This window comes from Delphinapterus leucas, chromosome 10 (genome assembly GCF_059928025.1).
Source record: "Delphinapterus leucas isolate spDelLeu-1000000601 "Yukka" chromosome 10, BTC_Dleu_Yukka2, whole genome shotgun sequence".
Taxonomy (NCBI): domain Eukaryota; kingdom Metazoa; phylum Chordata; class Mammalia; order Artiodactyla; family Monodontidae; genus Delphinapterus; species Delphinapterus leucas.
In genome coordinates, this window is record NC_143138.1 from 31,619,205 (window position 1) to 31,638,424 (window position 19,220).

The 19,220-nt window shown below is 42.9% G+C and overlaps 1 protein-coding gene across 2 annotated transcripts in view; it reads right to left on the minus strand.

The window, feature by feature from the left end:
• Positions 1-3,475: 3,475 nt before the first annotated feature.
• Positions 3,476-19,220, minus strand: part of SPATS1 (spermatogenesis associated serine rich 1) — a 54,519-nt gene continuing 38,774 nt past the window's right edge. The window contains exons 5-10 of one of the 2 annotated variants that reach the window (XM_022582027.3): positions 15,306-15,430; positions 13,588-13,749; positions 9,280-9,400; positions 8,041-8,103; positions 4,426-4,541; positions 3,476-3,969 (exon numbers count right to left, since the gene is read on the minus strand). In XM_022582027.3, the coding sequence (XP_022437735.1) occupies positions 3,941-3,969; positions 4,426-4,541; positions 8,041-8,103; positions 9,280-9,400; positions 13,588-13,749; positions 15,306-15,430 (616 nt within the window). In that variant the 3' untranslated portion in view covers positions 3,476-3,940. Of the gene's footprint in view, positions 4,542-8,040; positions 8,104-9,279; positions 9,401-13,587; positions 13,750-15,305; positions 15,431-19,220 lie in introns of both variants that reach the window. The other variant, XM_022582026.3, reaches the window with a different exon arrangement.

Sequence of the window (19,220 nt, forward strand, 5' to 3'; positions counted from 1 at the left end):
TGTGGGGAGCAGGGGCTACTCTTCATCGCGGTGCACAGGCTTCTCATTGCGGTGGCTTCTCTCGCTGCAGAGCATGGGCTCTAGAGCGCAGGCTCAGTAGTTGTGGCGCACGGGCTTAGTTGCTCTGTGGCATGTGGGATCTTCCTGGACCAGGGCTCGAACCTGTGTCCCCTGCATTGGCAGGAGGATTCTTAACCACTGTACCACCAGGGAAGCCTCCTGTCCTTGAGTTCCAATGATTAGTTCCCCTTTTGGCTTCAGTCAGTTGGAATTGGGTATCTGTTATTTGTAAGCCAGATTCCTAACACATCCAGAGTTGAACCGGTCCTCTCTGAAGAGCCATTTCAGATCTAACATTCCAAGAGCCCATGATGATGGCTTCTCCTTCCCACTCAGCACCACCTTTACACCCCCTCCATGTCACCTTTTCACCAAATAGAAAAAGTGCCCTTTCCTCAAGATACTTTATTGACACCTGCTGGAAAATTGTCACAAAATACTGATGTTTTGAGAACAAGGCACTTACTAGAAGAAAATTAGATCTCCCATGCCTATGATACAAATTGCACCCCCTTAGGGGCATGCGTTTTACAACCTGCCCATTAGGACAGAGCAGCCCTGTCAAAAGTCCCCCAAGGCACCCTTGAACACGCAGACTGCATGTCTAATCGAAATTCTAGTTTCCATCTTGTCCAGTTTTTTACCAACAAGAAACTGTGCAGGGGACTTCCCTGATGGTCCAGTGGTTAAGAATCCGCCTTCCAATGCAGGGAATGCGGGTTCGATCCCTAGTCGGGGAACTAAGATCCCACATGCCATGGGGCAACTAAGCCCACGCACTGCAACTACTGAGCCCGCACACTCTAAAGCCCGTGTGCCACAACTAGAGAGAAGCCCTTGTGCTGCAACTAAGACCTGACATGGCCAAATAAATAAATAAATAAAAAGAAACTGTGCAAGAAAGGGCTAAAGTTAGAGTCAAAAGCCTGTGACAACACCAAGGGATGGCGAGGAGCTGGGGCTAGCCACCCTCATCTTCATCATCTCCCCAAATAAGGACATGGAATTTAAGTAGAAATATTGCGCTGCTTTGCAAATACAATTTCAAGACAGGTCCTCCAGCCCTGCCCGCATCCACCAGATTGCCACCCATAAGGCCCTCTCCCATTTAGAAACTCCTCAGCTAGTGTTAGGAAAAACTAATATCTTGGTGTCCAGTTACTACAAAATGGAATTCCATGCACCCTAAATGCTGGTAATTCATACCATAATGCTAACCATGGTTAATCATCTAAATTGGCTTGAGTCTCACCTACTGATACTCCCTTGTGGTGAGTCCAGTTGTAGCTTGTAATTTTTTTTCTCAGGTACTCATCTTCATGGTTGTTATTTCTGGGGAGTCCCCTGTGCCCTGGGGTGGGGAAGTGTTCCCAAAGAGACTATGCTTATTGTCAGGCCCCAGAGATTCAAGAGTGTTTGTGAGCTCATTTCTCAGTTTAGGATCAATATTCCAATCAAGTCATTTACAACTAACCCTGCATCCACAGGGCACAGGCTTGGGATTTACATTTCTCACAGGAGACTTTTTTTTTCCACACTCATATACCAGACCCCAGACTCATAAGCCCAGTTGCATACTGGACAGTTCCGCTTGGGTGTGTCACAGGTTTCTCAAATTCATCTTCCAAAAATTGAGCCCTCAGGAATTCCCTGGCTGTCCAGTGGTTAGGACTCCACGCTTTCACTGCCCAGGGCCCAGGTTCAATCCCTGGTTGGGGAACTAAGATTCCACAAGCCTCGCAGTGCTGCCAAAAAAAAAAAAAAAAAGAGCTCCCCCTAGAAAACCTATACTTCTCCAGCATTCCTTATTTCAAGGGATAGCACAGGACTGGCGTGTATGGTTGTGTAAAGGGTTCATTGCATAAGGGAAAAGTGGGGGCTGAAATCTAGCCTGCACATTGCTCACCAGGCAATGCGTCCACGGGACTGTGTCCACCAAGAGAGCATCTTTCTCTAGGTGTACGAAGCCACCACATGGGCTAGACACTATATGTTGCCCTGGCAACAGCACCACCATCCACCTATTGCCACTTTTCCTTCCCCCATAACTTCCTCCCACCCACATCCAAGTCATTCCAGAGTCTTGCCAATTTTATCTCCTAGGTAGCCCTCCAATCCATCTCCTTTGTCCACCTCTGCTGTAAGTTTCCAGATCGAGCAAATTAAAATACCAGTTAAATCCCAGTTAAATTTGAATTTCAAATAAACAGCAAGTGAATTTTAGTATAATTGTGACTCATGCATTCCTTTTGTCCTCCCTTTCCTAGAGAACCCTGGTTTTTCCTCCAGCCCACACTGCGCTCAGCCAATAGAACACATTTCTAGCCAGATGATAACTCCCATGCTCACACCATCACCACTGGAAGGTGCCCTCACACCCTCTCCGTACTTGGTAGAAACATACACATTTCCTCGGAAAACAAGCCATTGGGATTTTTGACTTCTTTTTTGATATGAGGCAGGGTCCCTCCATGTGCACGAAGAAATGTTTAATTTGTATGTATTTCTTACAAAGTCCAGGTTTGGGAGCCTCAGTGTTGACTCTTCAAGTCAGTAGTGGCCGCCCCATCCCCCAGGGAGGCTCAGGCCACAACCCCTCCTGGAGTTCCCCAGTGTTGGAAGGACAGAAGGCATCTCAAATGGGCTCCCAGTCCTTCCCCAGAGTCCACTGGGAACTTGGCCAGTAGATGTGCTAAATCAGGGTCAGAGCTCCTTACTGCAAGGGATGGGGGCTGTTCAGTGCGTTTCAGGCCCAGACAGGAAGAAAAGTCGCAGGGCATAAAGATGTGAGAGGGGCCAAGGCAGGGGGCAATGTGTGGCCAAACCAGCCAAGGGCAAGGCTGGTCAAGGGAGAGGGAATGAGTCCAAAGACCCAGTGGACGCGGCAGCCCTGGTCTCATCAGGGGCTGGGCAGAACCAAGTGGTGCCCTGCACTCAGATGGGCACTCCTAGATGTCCCAGATGTCAGCCCCGCACAGCTATCAGGTTCTCAGTGAACCACAAGATTACCCTTGACCTTAGGAGATACCTACTGAAGTATATAGGTATGTAGGAGTAAAGGGTTATGATGTCTGCCGCTCACTCTCAAATAATTGAGAAGGGACTTCCCTGGTGGCGCAGTGGTTAAGAATCCGCCTGCCAATGCAGGGGACACGGGTTTGAGCCCTGGTCTGGGAAGATCCCACATGCCGCGGAGCAACTAAGCCCGTGCGCCACAACCACTGAGCCTGCACTCTAGAGCCCATGAGCCACAACTACTGAGCCCGCGTGCCACAACTACTGAAGCCCGCGCGCCTAGAGCCCATGCTCCGCAACAAAAGAAGCCGCTGCAACGAGAAGCCCGTGCACCGCAACAAGGAGTAGCCCCTGCTCGCCACAACTAGAGAAAGCCCATGCACAGCAACGAAGACCCAACGCAGCCAAAAATAAATAAATATATTTATCAAAAATGATAGTAATAATTGAGCAAAATAATAATAGTAATAATATGAGAAAAAGAGAATGTGTACAACTCTGGACAAATGTTAATTGTAGACTCTAGGTGAAGACTATGTAGGTGTCTGTTTGTTGTACGATTCTCGCAACTTTTCTATCAGTTTGAAAGTTTTCAAAATATAAACTTAAGGGAATTCCCTGGCGGTCCAGTGGTTAGGAGTCTGCACTTTCACTGCGGAGGGCCCGGGTTCAATCCCTGGTCGGGGAACTAAGATCCCACGAGCCAGGCAGCGCCGCCAAAACAAAAAAGTTAAAAGAGGCAAAACACAGTGATTCTGCATCCAAGTCAAACAGTTGATTTAGAACAGTCGCACCAACAGAAGCAATTAACAGGAAAAGGCTCTCCAGAGGACAGTCAGTGCCTGCTTCCTGGGCCTGTTCCTGTTCAAGATTGTCTTGGAAAGTCCAAAGAACCTGTGGATAGAGGCACAGAGTTAAAGGCTGTGCTCCATTACAAGACTAACAGTTCTCAACCACACAAGGTGACACACGGCCATGACATCTGCCCAAGGGCCATCTCGGGGCAAAGGGCACCATCCACTCTGGGAGAGGCTCTCTGTCTCTCTCGTCTCCATTGTGAAGCCTCTCAAAAGCCTGCTCTTCTGGGCTTGCCTCCAGTTTTTATGCTACTTTTTTTTTTTTTTTGGCGGTACATGGGCCTCTCACTGTTGTGGCCTCTCCCGTTGTGGAGCACAGCCTCCGGGCGCGCAGGCCCAGCGGCCATGGCTCACGGGTCCAGCCGCTCCGCGGCATGTGGGATCCTCCCAGACCGGGGCACGAACCGGTGTCCCCTGCATCGGCAGGCGGACTCTCAAAACACTGCGCCACCAGGGAAGCCCTATGCTACTTTTTGAAGGTTCTTTGACCCACCAACAGGTAGCAAACTCTGTAGCAAGGGGACCGCTGGCTGCCAACTGTCAAGCTCTTCAACTTCTCTTATCTCATTCTTCAGCTTGTTGGCCTTCTCCTTCACCCAGAAAGGCAAGCTGTGGGAAGAAAACAACACCCTGAGTTGAGTTTGTCTGATGCAAAATTTACAAACACCTTCAGCAGACAAGGCACTACATCCTCCAAAAGTAAGAAGGCCTCCCATGCTGCAAAGAATCAAAATCAAACACCGTGTTAGTCTTCACCATTTGCCCCTGCCCCAAACCCAGATCTCTTTTGTATCCCTCTCTACCCAAGAAGTTGACCCCAGTAGCCTGCATCACCTTGACTCCTCCCTGACCCCACCTTTGAGCTGGGCTTGGCTAATGGGAGGCACCAACAGGAGATCAGAAGGTGGAAAGACAGAGGTTGGGGTATGTCTTATTGAGCTCCCGCCCTATCTCCTGAGGTACCCCAGTTCTGGAGCCGCTGTATTCTCCTCTGCCGCAGGTCCTTTCAGACAGCCCTTCTCCATCTCCTGCTGCTCTATGAACCATGGGCCCTCCTCCTGCTGTTCAGATCTAGGAGCAGTAAGAGCTTCCCACTGGTGGGAGCCCCTGGGTGCTCCGCCCTCCCATGTGAGTTTCCTCAACCTGCCCACACACTGGTAAACAGTCCTTTCATTAAACTGTCTTCAGAATCCCACCTGAGTGTGCCTTCTGCTTTCTGCTGGGACCTCAGCTAATACAGACACCCAGCGTCCTCCCAGGTCTGTTGAGATTTGAAAGGGCATATGCTGGGCTGCAGTGTGTGGGTTCCGAGAGGTACCAGGAAGTGAGGTTCCTGGGATGAGTCAGAGCAGGAAGACGAAGAATGTTTTCATCTTTTGGCAGCTAAAATTTTCATGTTTTTAGGGAGAAGTGCATCATGATTGAGAAAATACCCTGATAAACCTGCTGGAGTATTACCACACATAGCAATAGGTGGGAGTAATGGTTATCATTTAAAGCTGACAACCCAATAGTAGAAGCCCAAGTAAGAAAAGCAGGACGACAGACTTCCCTGGCGGTCTAGTGATTAAGACTCTGCGCGCAGTGGTTAAGAATCCGCCTGCCGATGCAGGGGACATGGGTTCGAACCCTGGTCCGGGAGGATCCCACATGCCACAGAGCATCCAAGCTCATGCGCCACAACTGCTGAGCCGGCACTCTGGAGCCCGCGAGCCACAACTACTGAAGCCCGCGCGCCTAGAGCCCGTGCTCCGCAACAAGAGAGGCCACCGCAATGAGAAGCCCGCGCATTGCAACGAGGAGTAGTCCCCGCTAACCGCAACTAGAGAAAAGTCCATGCACAGCAATGAAGACTCAACACAGCCAAAAATAAATAAATAAAATTAAAATTAAAAAAAAAATAATAAAGTATATAAAAAAAAGAGACTCTGTGCTTTTACTGCAGGGGGCACAGGTTCAATCCCTGGTCAGGGAACTAAGGATCCCGCATGCCGTGAGGCAGTGGCCAAAAAGAAAAGCAGGACGAACAGCAATATAGAAAGATATTAGCATAAAGAACCAGCAGGATAAGAACACAAGCATTCCTAAACATCAGAAGAAACAATTTTTTAACTTTTGTTGAAATATCAAAGAAAACAGTGAAAGACTCAGGGTAAATATAATACACATAATACATATAACATAAACTATTATGATAGAATTGAAATCAAATCTGTCAAATCAATAAATGCAAATGGCCCTAATTCACCTCTTAAAGAAAAGAAATTTTCAAATTGGCTCACAAAGCAAAATCCAATTCTTTGAGAGAAAGACCTAAAACAAAGTGATTCGAAAGTCTAAGAATGGGCAAAGAAATATTAGTCAAATGCAAACAAAACAAAGTAAGAGTTGTAATCTTAATATCTGGCTAGGTATAACACAGGACAAATGCATTAAATGAGAAAAGGAAAGATATTTTTATAATGCTAATGGCTACAATTAACAATAAAGATAGGGCTTCCTTGGTGGCACAGTGTTTGGGAGTCCGCTTGCCAATGCAGGGGACACAGGTTCGAGCCCTGTTCTGGGAAGATCCAACGTGCCGTGGAGCAGCTAAGCCGGTGCACCACAACTAGTGAGTCTGCGCTCTCGAGCCCGTGAGCCACAACTACTGAAGCCCGCGCGCCTAGAGCCCGTGCTCCGCAACAAGAAGCCTGCGCACTGCAACGAAGATTAGCCCCCGCTCTCTGCAACTAGAGAAAGCCCACATGCATCAGCGAAGACCCAGCGCAGCCAAAAATAAATAAATAAATAAATTTATTTATTTAAAAAAAAAGAAATCTATAAAAAAAACAGTAAAGATAGAAACACACTAATATTGGGACATTATAACACAACAACTCTTGGTCCAAGTGGACAAAATGAGTGGACAAAAATGAGTAAGAAAATATAGGGACTAAACAGAATAATCAATAAGATAAATCTTCTGGGTATGTATCTAACTTCGCATACTGATGAAATAGAATGTACTTTCAAATGCACGCTGAGAGAGTCCCAAAATCGAACGTATATTAGATCACAGGGAAAATTTTGATAAGTTCCATAAAGTAAAAATAATAAAAACAATATTTTCTGATCACAAGGTGATAAAAGTAAAAATGAATTACAAAATAAAAACCAAAAAGCTCTCCTACCTGGAAATTCAAAATCTCTCTATTAAGGAATTCTTTAACCAAAAGGAAAGTACCAATGCGAACTGCAGAATTCTTCAAAAAATAAGGATAACCTGCATATCAAAATGTATAAGGTTCAGAATGGAGCTGAGCTAACATATAAGATCAGAGGAATGATACTTCCCTCAAATACAGAAATACTCCAATAGCTTGCTCTCTACCTCTTCAAACTCTAACCGTCCTCCCTGGCTGCACTCATTTAAGCATATGCCTTTCTTTTCTTCTTTTTTTTTTTTTTAATAAATTTATTTATTTATTTATTTTTGGCTACATTAGGTCTTCATTGCTGTGCACAAGCTTTCTCTAATTGTGGTGAGAAGGGGCTACTCTTCGTCGCGGTGCGCGGGCTTCTCATTGCGGTGGCTTCTCTTGTTGTAGAGCACGGCCTCTAGATGCGTGGAACTTCAGTAGTTGTGGCTCTGAGGCTCTAGAGCGCAGGCTCAGTAGTTGTGGCACACGGGCTTAGTTGCTCTGTGGCATATGGGATCTTCCTGGACCAGAGCTCGAACCCGTGTCCCCTGCATGGGCAGGCGGACTCTCAACCACTGCCCCACCAGGGAAAGCCCTGTCTTTTCTAACAAACTCTTATGTTTTGGAAAGCAGGGACCCTGACTTTTTGCTCCACATCAAACCCCTCACAGTGCACACCTAGGACTACACATGGCATCTGGTATTTGTCAATCATACCTGTTGAAGATGTGAGCAGCCCAGCTGCCAGACTCCACAGACACTTGACCTTCGAAACCAAAAACCCTCCATTCAAGCTGCCTCACCCACCTGCTGGGATTCAAAAGGTCCCTACGTGTTAGGTGTCTATGAGCTCCTCCATAAGAGAAAATAAACAATTGATATTTTCATAAAGATAGGATAATATGAAACATGCTGAGAGAACTCACTTGGGAATTTGTGGAAGAGGCTCAAGTGGAATAAATGTATCAAATTTCTTTTCATAAGGCATTCTGAAAAACAGAAAAGGCAACCCTAAGATTGGTATGGTTTCTATGGCAAAGAGATCAATGCATCATTGTGTTCAATAAAATGTCTTATTTTCTGGTTTTAATTGTTACATATGGGCTTCAAAACTGTTAAGGGCCATAATTCTTATTATTTTTTTACCATTTTTAGTAAACATCATTAAAACAAACATTAATTTTTGTTGAGGTATAGTTGATTTACAATATGTTTAAGGTGTATACATAGTGACTCACAATTTTTAAGGGTTATACTCCATTTATAGTTCTTATTAAATGTCAGTTATATTCCCTGTACTGTACAATATGTCCTTGTAGCTTATCTATTTTATACATAGTAGTTTGTACCTCTTAATCCCCACCTCTGTCTTGCCCCTCCCCCTCCCACTAGTAACTACTAGTTTTTTCTCTATATCTGTGAGTCTGTTTCTGTTTTGTTATATTTACTAGTTTGTTTTACTTTTTAGATTCCACATATAAGTGATATCATACAGTATTTGTCTTTCTCTGTCTGACTTATTTCACTAAGCATAATACCCTCCAAGTTCATCCATGTTGTTGCAAATGGCAAAAGTTTCGTTCTTTTTTACAGCCGAGTAATATTCCATTGTATACATACACCACATCTTCTTTATCCATTCATCTGCTGATGGACACTTAGGTTGCTTCCATATCTTGGCTATTGTAAATAATGCTGCTATGAACATTGGGGTGCACATATCTTTTCAAATTAGTGGTTTTGTTTTCTTTGGAACATGATTGATTTTTTAAAATATTTTTAATGTACCATACCAACTGTTTTCTCTTTTAATTTAATGACCCTCTATTTCTCCTCAATGCTTAGTTGCAAGTACAAGTCAATCCAAACAGTAGTCACTAACCAACAATCTGATTCAGTATGAAAACTGAAGCCTTCATATTTGTTGATAATAACAGGAACAAAATTAACAACGACCTTTTTGTAGTCAAGATCCTGTGTATGATTTCAATTACACATATGTACTTGTGCATACACTAAGGAACTAGGTACAGATTTTTTTAGAAATTCTCACCAAATATGTCTTGTTGAGATTCACCCCTTGTAAAATATAATTTATATGTAGTGGAAAGAAATACAATCCCTTTAAAGTTAACAAAATAACCCTAGTATTAACATACACTTACATTGAAAAATTCCCTGGTGGGAGAGTTGATCCTGCTTTGTGGAAGCCTTTACTCTGTTCTGGATACGTATATGGATTATCTCCTGGAGTTACCTTTGGGATTCCATTCCTGGGATCAATAACTGTGAATGGTGTTTGAAAACAAAATCATAAAAAGGGCTGAAGATGATCCACAGATTTGCTGTAAGAATTGACATGACAATGGAAACAGGATAATTTAGTGTTTTATTATGAGGTACATATAGGTATCTTAATGTTCTGTTTGTGATTGTCTCGCCTTGAGGAGATGAAAAGTGTGAGCCTAAAATTAAATTAAATTAAAATTAAAAATAAATTTTAATAAAAGAGATTTAAAAAAACAAATAAAGTGCGACCCTATGTTTGAAACGTTTTTTAAAAGGTGTTGTTGGGCTTCCCTGGTGGCGCAATGGTTGAGAATCTGCCTGCCAAGGCAGGGGACACGGGTTCGAGCCCTGGTCTGGGAGGATCCCACATGCCGCAGAGCAACTAGGCCCGTGAGCCACAACTACTGAGCCTGCGCGTCTGGAGCCTGTGCTCCGCAACAAGAGAGGCCATGATAGTGAGAGGCCCGTGCACCGCGATGAAGAGTGGCCCCCACTTGCCACAACTAGAGAAAGCCCTCGCACAGAAACGAAGACCCAACACAGCAAAAATAAATTAATTAATTAATAAAAGGTGTTGTTATGATTACCTCACCCTGGGAAAGAAGAATAGCTTAGGTTTGGATGGGATGTTTTGGTTTAAAATGAATGGTGAATCAAAAGTATCTGAAATGATTAGCATGAACTCTGACTTGAAATCTTTTCATTCCTGAACATTAGTGCACTTTGAGTCCCTGAATCCCTCCGGGATTAGCAGCTCTAATTGGGGCTCTGCCTCTCCGACTGGGTATCAGGAGGAAATCAACTAATAAGGGCTCTGCTACTCCTTCTGACTCAAAGACTAGGGTAGTGTAGCAGTAGGAGGTGGCCTTCCTGGTGAAGAGGAGTCACGAAAAAGTCTACTGATGCTGAGCAAACACTGCTTCCTCAGCCCATGCTCTGACACCCAACCCAGCCGCTTCCAATGCCCCAGGAATAAGTAACTAACCACATGGAGTCAGCCTGGTACAGGATGGTCGTTTAAACCTGCACCTCTTACACCAGATGCATCTCCTAAGGGAATAATCCTGGACTGCAAGACTAACCACCTTGGGATCAGAAGCAAGGATGCATGGCTGGAAGCACAACCTCCTTCTCTGCTCACACACCCAATGAACAGGACCCTCTTTTCAATTTTTAAATGCTTGTTTTGATATTGTTCCATTCACCTGTACCCACAAGATACAAGCCAAAGGGAGAGCTGGGGAAGATTTTTAATAAGCTGTTTCCTACCTGCCCAAATTTCTCTAGCTAACTCAGAAAATCCATCTGCACAATTGGTGGAAGTACTTGAGTTACTGGAGTACTTGATTTTTTAATTTTCTATTTTTTACTCTTTCAAAACCCTTTTCAATAGCTAAGACTCTTCAGCTACACTTTTTATTAGCTCTTAAGTGCAGGGAAATAACATCAACTACATCTGTACCTTGAGTGCTTCCTCAATGAGGATGAAATGCTGAGGATTCAAAGCAAGGAGAGTGGAGTGACCCCTATCTTTTGAAACCCAAACCAGGGTACTGACAAGTAAAGGTCAGGTGACAACAAGAAGTGGTGAGAAGGGCTTGAACTGTGAAATCAGTCACGCCTGAGTCCAAATTCAATTCTGCAATTTCTAGTTCTATGCCCTTGAGCAGTTTAACTTCCCTAAGCCTTAAAATCCTCATTTATAAACTGTTTATTTCAAATGTCTACTTTGCATAGCTATCATGAGTACTGAATGAGAATAATCTGTATACATAATCAGCACTCAAGAAATGGTAGCACCCTGTTTGGGGAAAGTATCCTAGGAACTTGTTTGGAAAACCAGAGCTTTTTGAAGAATGCACTAACCATTCTGTCTCTAGACTGCTCTTCTAATCTACAGATCCTGGACTTGAGCTGCAGCATTTCCAGCATCCAGCCAACCCTTCAGACTGGTCCCCACAAACCGAATTAGCAAGAGCCAATTCCTTAGTATCTACCCAGTGGCTACTGTTTGTCCTGAATTCAGTGGTTTTTGTATATTGACAGACTCCTTGGTTTGTCTCAAGTCTGAAGTCAAGGGGAGATACTGTCAGCAACCAAGGACCTCTCTGTTCAGTCCTGAACAGGTTTTTCCTTCAATTGCATGGCTTATCCCTATACTTGTGCTACTAAATGTATAAAGGTATAATCTAAGTTGTTTAATATATATTGTGCAATGTTTAGTATGTTGCACCCTTAAAGCTATCTGTCCATTTATCTTTATTTCAAAAATCTGAACATAGGGCCGGCATATACTTCTGTTCCATGTTTAATGGTGAAATTTAAACGTCAATAAATAAAAATAGTATACCCATGTAATGCTTAAAAAAAAGAAATGGGGACTTCCCTGGTGGTCCGGTGGTTAGTTAAGACTCTGCGTTTCCACTGCAGGGGGCTCGGGTTCGATCCCTGGTCAGGTAACTAAGATCCCACATGCCACACGGCGTGGCCAAAAAAAAAAAAAAAAAAGAAATGGTAGCAGTTGTTATTATTATTTGAAACCAGGACTAGGCTAATACCACCCGCATCCCAATTTTTTTTTTTTTAATCTGGAAAATTCAAGGTTAGAGAATAGGGAATCTTATCTAGTTGGGGAGAAAAGACAATAAAAACAGTAAAGGGAAGGAAGGAAGGAAGGAAGGAAGGGAGGGAGGGAGGGAGGGAGGGAGGAAGGAAAAGGAATAATAAACACAAAATTCAGGACAATGTTTACTTTCGAGTTAGGAGGGAAGTGATGGGTTAGGGTTAGGATTTGGATCATCATGATAATCTCATTTACTTTTGATACGTACTTGCAGTTGGCCCAGTTCTGGCCAGTGAGACACGAGTGGAAGGAAGTCTCCCAAGGACCATATGGGAAAACTTTTCCTTCCTTCTAAAAGGGGAAGGCAACAAGAGATTTTCTTCTTTTTCATGTCTTGAATATAAAAATGATTCTTGGAACTGCAACAGTTATCTTGTGACCATAAGGTGACAAGCATCAAGACAAGAAAATCCAACACCACGAAGAATGGTAACACACACACAAAAAGAAACAAAACGAGCCTACATCTTTGATGACATCACTGGGCAACCAGACTATATAGGTCACCTAGATGTCAAAGCTTCTTGTTAATTACATAATAAATATCTTATGATTTAAGTCTGTGATAATTTGATTTTTCTCTTACTTGTAGCCAAGAGCATGCCTAAGCAATAGAAAGCTAAACGTAATCCCTTCTTGATTTTTCTCAGTTGTTTTCATACATAAACCAGTTAAATAAATCCTTCCTGGGAATTCCCTGGCGGTCCGGTAGTTAGGACTCCGTGCTTTCACTGCTGTGGCCCGGGTTCAATCCCTAGCTGGGGAACTACGATCCCACAAGCCGCGCAGCATGGCCAAAATAAATAAATTAATTAAAATTAAAAAATAAATCCTTCCTGTTCTACCCTATGGCTGCATCTCAATTAGGAGTGGGAAGTCAGCCCTGGTCCGGGAAGATCCCACATGCCACGGAGCAACGAAGCCCGTGTGCCACAACTACTGAGCCTGAGCTCTAAAGCCTGTGAGCCACAACTACTGAGCCCACGTGCCACAACTACTGAGCCCATGTGCCACAACTACTGAGCCCACGTGCTGCAACTACTGAAGCCTGGGTGCCCGGTGCTCATGCTCCGCAACAAGAGATACCACCGCAATGAGAAGCCCGCGCACCACAATGAAGACCCAACGCAGCTGAAATATAAATTAACTAATTAATTTTTTTAAAAAAGAATGCACTTTAAAAAAAAGAGAATCTAAAGTACAATTTAAATGCATATGACAGGCAGCATTTAATTAAAACATGAATTATTTTCCTCGGACTTCAGTGGAGGTTTCTATTAATAAGTATCTGAGAGAACTTATCTGATGACTTAAATGTCACATTAGCATTTTATGAAATCCAGAGAAAAACAAAAATGTAGATCAGCATATGTTGTGAGTTCTATGCCAAAAAGTGCAATCTGCCAACCATCCCCTTCACTTTCCTATCTTCCTGGCTGCACTTGGGTGACCTGGTGACCCCACAGGGCTGCCCCCAGCCACGTGACTCTGGGCCTGCAGAATCATGACTCAGGAGTATTTCTGAACATTGCACAGTTAAGGTCCAGGAGGAAAACATTACCATATTTCTTCCTCCCAAAGCACTTGTCCATCGTCCTCTCTGATAGAGACCTCCTGTTGCCGAGGAAGACCCCGTTAAAGAAACACTGCTTTCCAACATGGTAGGTGTGGATGTTGCTGCTAAGCCTTGGGTAAAATGTCCACTCAGGACGCTGCCCATCTCCTGCAAAACATCAGAAATCCTTCCATCAGCACTGCTCCCAGCGTCACAATGTAGTTGGATGACAAAACACTGTGAACCGCCCCCCAGGCACTATCTGGCTATAATGTGTATAATGTGTATAATTCCTTGGTTCTACATCGAGGGCAGTGTCAGACTCTGTGCAATTAGGCACAAAAGGCAAGGAAGCTGGAAGAAAGCTATCTAAGAGGGCTCTCTTTTTTTCCCTTTTTACCCTCCCCTTCAAAAATAAAGCCAGTTTTATGCTTGGAAGTGATGTATGGGTTAGGAAGCTCAGAGACAGTTTTACAACCACCTACAATCCAACCTTTCTCTAATAAGTGTGTAGGAAGAACAGAATGCCCATCAACCAGGGAAGGGCTGGAACACCCATGGCATCTTAACCGGATGATACATGGTGTCGGCAGCAACAGTGGCACATGCATGCACTACAGTGACACGGGGAAATGTGTACATATGATTTTGACCGAGGAGAAAGGCTGCTGTGAGACCTTAGGCTAGTTACTGGACCTCTCAGTGTCTCTGTTTCCTCATTTGACCCTTTTCCTGTAAAATGGCTAAAGTGATTTTAAACAATAAAAGATCTCCTGACAGCTCTAGGGGTGCTTAAGAAACTCTTATGCTCTTTGGTGGCCGAGAAGGAACACAGGCTTTGGAGGCAAGCAAGTTTGGGTTCTAATCCCATCCCTTCATTTCCTAGGTTCGTGTACTCGTATGGGTGACTGAATCTCTCCAAGCCCCAGTTTCCTTCTGTGTAAAATGGGTAGGTCTGTATTAGCCACATAGGTCTATATGTTTTTTGTTTTTTGTGGGTTTTTTTGCAGTACGCGGGCCTCTCACTGTTGTGGTCTCTCCCGTTGCGGAGCACAGCCTCCGGACGCGCAGGCCCAGTGGCCATGGCTCATGGGCCTAGCCACTCCGCAGCCTGTGGGATCTTCCTGGACCAGGGCACGAACCCGTGTCCCCTGCATCGGCAGGCGGACTCTCAACCACTGCGCCACCAGGGAAGCCCCGGTCTATATGTATTGACAAAGAAAGAGGTCCATGATCTATTTACTTTGAGTGAAAATAATTTGTGTACTATTTTCTACTAGTGAAAATAATTTGTGTATTATTTTCTACTAGTGAAAATATGGTGGTATATTACAAGCAATAAATATATATATACAAACATACATATATATAAACGTAAACATACATATATACATTTCAAAATTCTCAAAGAATATATATCAAACTCTTCACAGCTATGGGGTAGAATGGGAAGATTATTGGAGAATATTGGGGTATGGGTTTTTATACTCTACATACTTATTTATTGTTTTAGTATTTTGCTACAGTACATTTATGGTTTTTACATAAAAGCATTTTATTTTTGCAAAACACATAAAAATAGTTGCCCAGAAGAGTTGTTGTGAGAATTAGAGATGAAGTGTTGAATGCCTGGCACCTAATGGGCCTTCAGTGAATGGCACCCAACAGTATGGCAGCCTTCTGCAAAGACCCTGGGAGTGGAGGACGACCTATGACTTACTCACTTGTCTGCAACTTAAGCAGGCTGAATTCCTGGGGATATTTATCCTTTCGGGCTTCAGGCAGTGAGGTTTCAGAGGAGTGATCAGAATGTGAGGAGGAGGATTTCAGATCCAAATCTGCAGCAGGGCTGGAAAGGAAGCAGAAGGATTAGATTCTTCAATGTGCTTAAATTGGAAGTTAGAAGCTGATCTTACACTAGAATTCCCCTCATCTATGAGAACTAAGACTACTCCTCGATAAAAGTCCATGAGCATATAATTTATATATTCACAATTTGAGGGGACTGAAATATATTCAAAAGGTGCATGCTTAAACAGTTTAGTGTCCAAAAGTTAAATATAGAATTATTGGGGAACCTCCCTGGTGGTCCAGTGGTTAAAAATCCACCTTCCAATGCAGAGGACGTGGGTTCGATCCCTGATGAGGGAACTAAGATCCCACATGCTGTAGGGCAACTAAGCCCACGCGACGCAACTAGAGAAGCGCATGCGCCGCAACAAAAAGCCCATGCACTGCAACGAAAAAAAAGATCCTGCATGCTGCAACAAAGATCCCACATGATGCAATTAAGACCCAACGCAGCCAAATAAATAAATATATTTTAAAAATTATCATATAACCCAGCAATTCCACTCCTGGCATATACCCAAAAGAACTGAAAACAGACCCTCAAACAGATACTTATACAAGAATGTCCATTGCACCATTACTCATAATAGCCCAAAGGTGGAAATAACCCAAATGTCCATTGATAGATGAATGGATCAATAAAATGTAGCATATACATGCAATGGAATATTATTCAGACATAAAAAGGAATGAAGTTCTGATATATTCTACGACATGGAAGAATCTTGAAAACATTATGCTAAGTGAAATAAGCCAAACACAAAAGGACAAATATTGTATTATTCCACTTATATGAAATATCTAGAATAGGTAAATTCATAGAGACAGAAAGTAGATTAGATTAGAGTACCAGGAAATGGGGAGAGGGGAGAATGGAGAATCATTGCTTAATGGGCACAGAGTTTTCTGTTTGGGGTGATGAAAATGTTTTGAAAATAGTAGTGATAGTTGCACAACAGTGTGAGTATAACTTAATGCTACTGAATTGTACACTTAAAGTGGATAAAGTGGCAAACGTCCTGTTACATAATTTTTACCACAATTTTTAAAAAAATGAATGATGCGAATTCCCTGGCAGTCCAGTGGTTCGGACTCTGTGCTCTCACTGCCGAGGGCCCGGGTTCGATCTCTGGTCAGGGAACTAAGATCCCACAAGCCATGCGGTGTGGCCAAATAAATAAATATAAAAATTAAAAATGCGTTATATACTGATACATGTTACAACATGAATGAACCTTGAAAACCTGAATAAAAGAAGCCAGACACCAAAGACCAGATACCGGTGATTCCATTTATATGAAACATCCAGAACAGGTACATCCATAGAGATAAAATATAGATTAGTGGTTTCCAGGGCTGGGGAGATAGGGGACATGGGGGTGACTGCTAAAGGGTACAGGATTCTTTTGGGTGGTGACAAAAAATGTTCTAAAATTGACTGCGGTAATGATTGCACAACTCTGAATACACTAAAAACCATTGACTTGTACACTTTAAACCGGTAAATTATATGGTATGTGAATTACGCTTCAAATAAAACTGTTACCAAAAAAGATACGTTTTCAATTAAACCATTGACTGGAAAGAAAAACATCAGTCAGTATAAAGAGAAGAGGCAGAAATAATCAAAAACAAACCTAGACTGAAATGGCTGTAATAACAGAGCATTATGTTTAGTGCCTAACTTCTTGGCAGTTAAAAAGGCCTACAGCAAACTATTGTGACTGTCAACAGAAAAAGCAATCACTTCTGGTCTAAGTGGCCTTGCATTTGATAGATGGCCTTGGACAATGCTTTCAGATGTAGTTAACTGTTATCAAGTCATAGGATCTTTTTTCATAATATTACATCACCCTGATATTTGAATCGTTTCAAACCAACTTCATACTGAGTCTTGTTTGCTCCCTACAAACATCCTGTGATATAGGTGGGGCCAATAGAATCATTTCCATTTGCAAGGGAAATGGGCCCTCAAGGCAGCTAACGATAAAACACACCCCAGACAGAGGCAGAGCTGGATCTCCAGGTTAAGTCTAGACTATGTTGCCTAAAAGTCATAAAGAACTCGAGTTCCATAACTCACAAGTCTTGTATAGCTCGATCTCTACTTTGGTTTTTTTTAATCTATTTTATTATTCTCATTATTATTTTTAATTTATTTTTGGCTGCGTTGGGTCTTCGTTGCTGTGCACGGGCTTTCTCTAGTTGCAGAGAGCAGGGGCTACTCTTCGTTGCGGTGCACGGGCTTCTCATTGCGGTAGCTTCTCTTGTTGCGAAGCACGGGCTCTAGGCACACCAGCTTCAGTAGTTGTGGCGCGCGGCCTCAGTAGTTGCAGCTTGCCGGCTCTAGAGCGCAGGCTCAGTAGTTGTGGCACACAGGCTTAGCTGCTCCGCGGCATGTGGGATCTTCCCGAACCAGGACTCGAACCTGTGTCTCCTGCATTGGCAGGCGGATTCTTTTTTTTTTTTAAACATCTTTATTGGAGTATAATTGCTTTACAGTGGTGTGTTAGTTTCTGCTGTATAACAAAGTGAATCAGTTATACATATACATATATCCCCATATCTCTTCCCTCTTGCGTCTCCCTCCCACCCTCCCTATCCCACCCCTCTCGGTGGTCACAAAGCCCTGAGCTGATCTCCCTGTGCTATGCAGGGCTGCTTTCCACTAGCTATCTATTTTACATTTGGTAGTATATATAAGTCCATGCAGGCGGATTCTTAACCACTGCGCCACCAGGGAAGTCCTCGATCTCTAGTTTTTAATAAACATATCTACACTAATAACTTTGAACTTTTGAAGTGTGCAGATAGAGCAAAAGTGCAACAACTCAGAGTCCCCCTCCCAGTTCACAGCGTATCATAATTTTGACACTGGGGTGAAATATGTCTCTTCTAAATATTTTTTATGTATTTGTGTTTGCCAAACAAACTGTGTAGAAAAGATTGCAAGGATAAAGGAAACTTTCCGAAAGAACTTTAGAAATATCCTCCTACTTTGTTTTACTCAACAAACATTTATCTGAGTACATTTTGTGGCAGGCATTGCTCTAGACACTGGGGATCCAAACAGTCCCTGCTCTCGGGAGCTTAGGCTCAAGGGGAAGAGGACATGGACAGATAAACAGATGATTGTGGAAGAGTGGGTAAATGCAGAGTTGGAGAAAGCAGGTTTTGCAAAAAAGTAAGTATAATATGATATTAATGTAAAAAATAAATACATATTTCTATGCATAAGAAAGAAATCAATTTTTTCTCATGCATATAAAAAAATAAAATGTTAACATTGATTCTCTAAGAGATAAGATTATTGTGACTGCTATTTTTAATACTGTTTTTTATATTTCAAAATTTCTACAACGAACTTATATTACTTTCTTTATAACAAAAATTGTTAGAAAAAGGTTTTCAAAACATTTGACCATAAAAGAAATATAAACACAGCAAAGTACAGAATACTTTTTTTCTAAATACAGTTTTACAAATAATTTTAAGGCCAACATCCACGGGAAGAAATAAAGTATGGCCAGCCCTTTCCTCCCACTCCCCAAAAACCATCTGTGTGTCCCTTTCCCCGAGAGGTAACCACTATCCTGACTCTGACTGTTATGGTAATCATTTCTTTGATTTTCTTTAAGATTTACCACCTGTGTATGTATGTATGTATTCCCAAAAAATATGTAGTTTAATTTCACCTTCATAATAGCCAGCACTTGCACAGCCTGTATTGTATGCCAGGGAGTCTTCTAATCTCTTTACAGTGTATGTATTACCTCATTTAATCCTCA